The sequence below is a fragment of the Crocuta crocuta genome, unplaced genomic scaffold, assembly GCF_008692635.1.
Source record: "Crocuta crocuta isolate KB4526 unplaced genomic scaffold, BGI_CrCroc_1.0 scaffold190, whole genome shotgun sequence".
In the NCBI taxonomy this organism is placed as follows: domain Eukaryota; kingdom Metazoa; phylum Chordata; class Mammalia; order Carnivora; family Hyaenidae; genus Crocuta; species Crocuta crocuta.
This window is the reverse complement of record NW_027527955.1, coordinates 1,019,592-1,021,588: the sequence shown is the minus strand read 5'-3', so window position 1 is coordinate 1,021,588 and position 1,997 is coordinate 1,019,592. Positions and strand designations below refer to the sequence as shown.

At 46.7% G+C, this 1,997-nt stretch overlaps 1 protein-coding gene across 1 annotated transcript in view; it reads right to left on the bottom strand.

Annotated features, from left to right (window-relative positions):
* Positions 1–1,997, bottom strand: part of FRY (FRY microtubule binding protein) — a 269,335-nt gene that overhangs the window by 51,469 nt on the left and 215,869 nt on the right. Inside the window, exon 49 of the mRNA XM_077752524.1 lies at positions 1,101–1,262. Within this exon, the coding sequence (XP_077608650.1) occupies positions 1,101–1,262 (162 nt within the window). The remainder of the gene's footprint in view (positions 1–1,100; positions 1,263–1,997) is intronic.

Genomic DNA, 1,997 nt, shown 5'->3' with positions numbered 1-1,997 from the left:
GGGGGGGGGGGGTGAGAACACTGAGAAGGGGAGAGGGAGTCTAAGGATCCAGTTCCTCAGTTCGAATCCAGCTGTGCTTGAAGCCGAGCTATGGGAGTTAATAAATTCCTTTTCCATTTATGGTAATTAATGTCACCAAAGAGGCCTGAATAATGCAAAAGTTTTACTCGACAGCGAGCCTGATGACATTAATGCAGTCGCCCGTGGAGCAAATACAGTTTTGGGGTGTGATTAAGAGAACTGCAGAGAGATCTAGCAGCCTGCTCTGCTCCGTGTGGCTCATACTGTCCATGGAAACCACCGGAGTGCATGCTCAGGGGACAGCAGTCAGATGGCCGTGGGAAAGCAAAGCATTTGCACCTCCTCGAGAAAGTACAGGCCTCCCCCAGTATTCATTCATAGCAGGAGCAGCAGGATATCAGACTATTTTCCACCCTCTCTTTTCTTCCTGATTCCTTAGCTTGGTTCATTTGTCCCTTCCCTCCTCCCTCCCCTCTCCATCAAGGTAAGAATTTACATCATTTTACTGGTCTAAAAAGCAGTGTGGGTAGATTCCCGTCGGTCATCGCTTACACATCTACCCCCCAAACCATGAGCATACTGGACACACTGTATATTAGCCAATTTGACAATAAATTATATTTTAAGAAACTTTAAAAAAATAAAAAGCACTGTGGCTTGAGGAAGCAACCAGAAGGGCAGATTCTGTGTTTTTGTGAAGCCCTATCATATAGAACTGGTCAGAAGAGCTAAGGATATGGTATTTGGAGAAAAGAGAACTCACTTGAACGAGTGACAGAGGGGAGAGGGTTTCTTTATCCATTTGAATGGCTGCTATGTGAGAGATCAGATTTCATTTTCTAAGAGAACTAGGACCAATGGGTAGAAGTGGCAAACGTCAGATGTTAACTCAATGAAATGAGCTGTTCAAAGATAAGAAAGGTTCTCTTGGGGTGCCATGGGATCCTCATCACTCAAGTGTTGACAATTAGTTGGGCAATGTCAGGATGGCGATGGAGGAACCCCAGATCACATGGGCAGTTGGACTTGATAGGTCTCCCTGAGCTCCCTTCCAATCCTGGGAGTCTAGGATTCTGTACCTGAGAGTACTGGGGCCTTTTCCAGCTTACAGGAACAAGGACATTGGAGTTGGAGCCAGATGAGGTGGAGGACGTGCTCCTGGTGACGGCCATCGCCCTGGGCTTCCCATCACGCCCGGAAGAGTTCTGCAGCTCATCGTATCGCCTCCCAATGATTGGCGTCTTGACAAGAAAGAATAAAAAACTCATGTTCTTCTACCTGTTCAATAGTTCTGTGGAATATGGGATCGCTCTACCCAGCAGCACCCAAACATTGCTTATTTGATTAAACCTTAGGGAAGTTCAGGGTTACAAGTAGGCTCATTTTCCTGATGTTCAAATGCACATTCCAGTTTTTTTTTTTAAGTTTATTTATTTATATTGAGAGAGAGAAAGAGAGAATGAGCACAGGAGAGGTGGAGAGAGAGGGAGAGAGAGAGAGAGAGACAGCAAGCGCATAGGAGGGGCAGAGAGAGAGGGAGAGAGTGAGAGAATCCCAAGCAGGCTCTGCACTGTCAGCAGAGGCTGAGGTGGGGCTCGAACTCACTAACTGTGAGGGAGAGAGCACATATGAGTGAGCAGGGGACAGGTGGAGAGAGGGGGCAGAGAACCCAAAGAGGGCTCTGCACTGACAGCAGAGAGCCCAATGAAGGGCTCAAACTCAAGAAACCTCCAGATCATGTCCTGAGCTGAAATCAAGCATCAGATGCTTAATGGACTGAGCCACCCAAGGCCCCCCCAACCCCTCTTTTCTTCCTGAATCCTTAGCTTGGCTCACTAGTCTTCTTTTCTTTCCTTTCCCCTCCCTCAAAGCAAGAATGCAGATCATTTTACTGGTGTAAAAAGTAGTGTGATTTGGGGAAACATCTGTAAAGAGAGATTCTGTATTTCTTTAAATCTCAGTCATTTGCTGGTCTT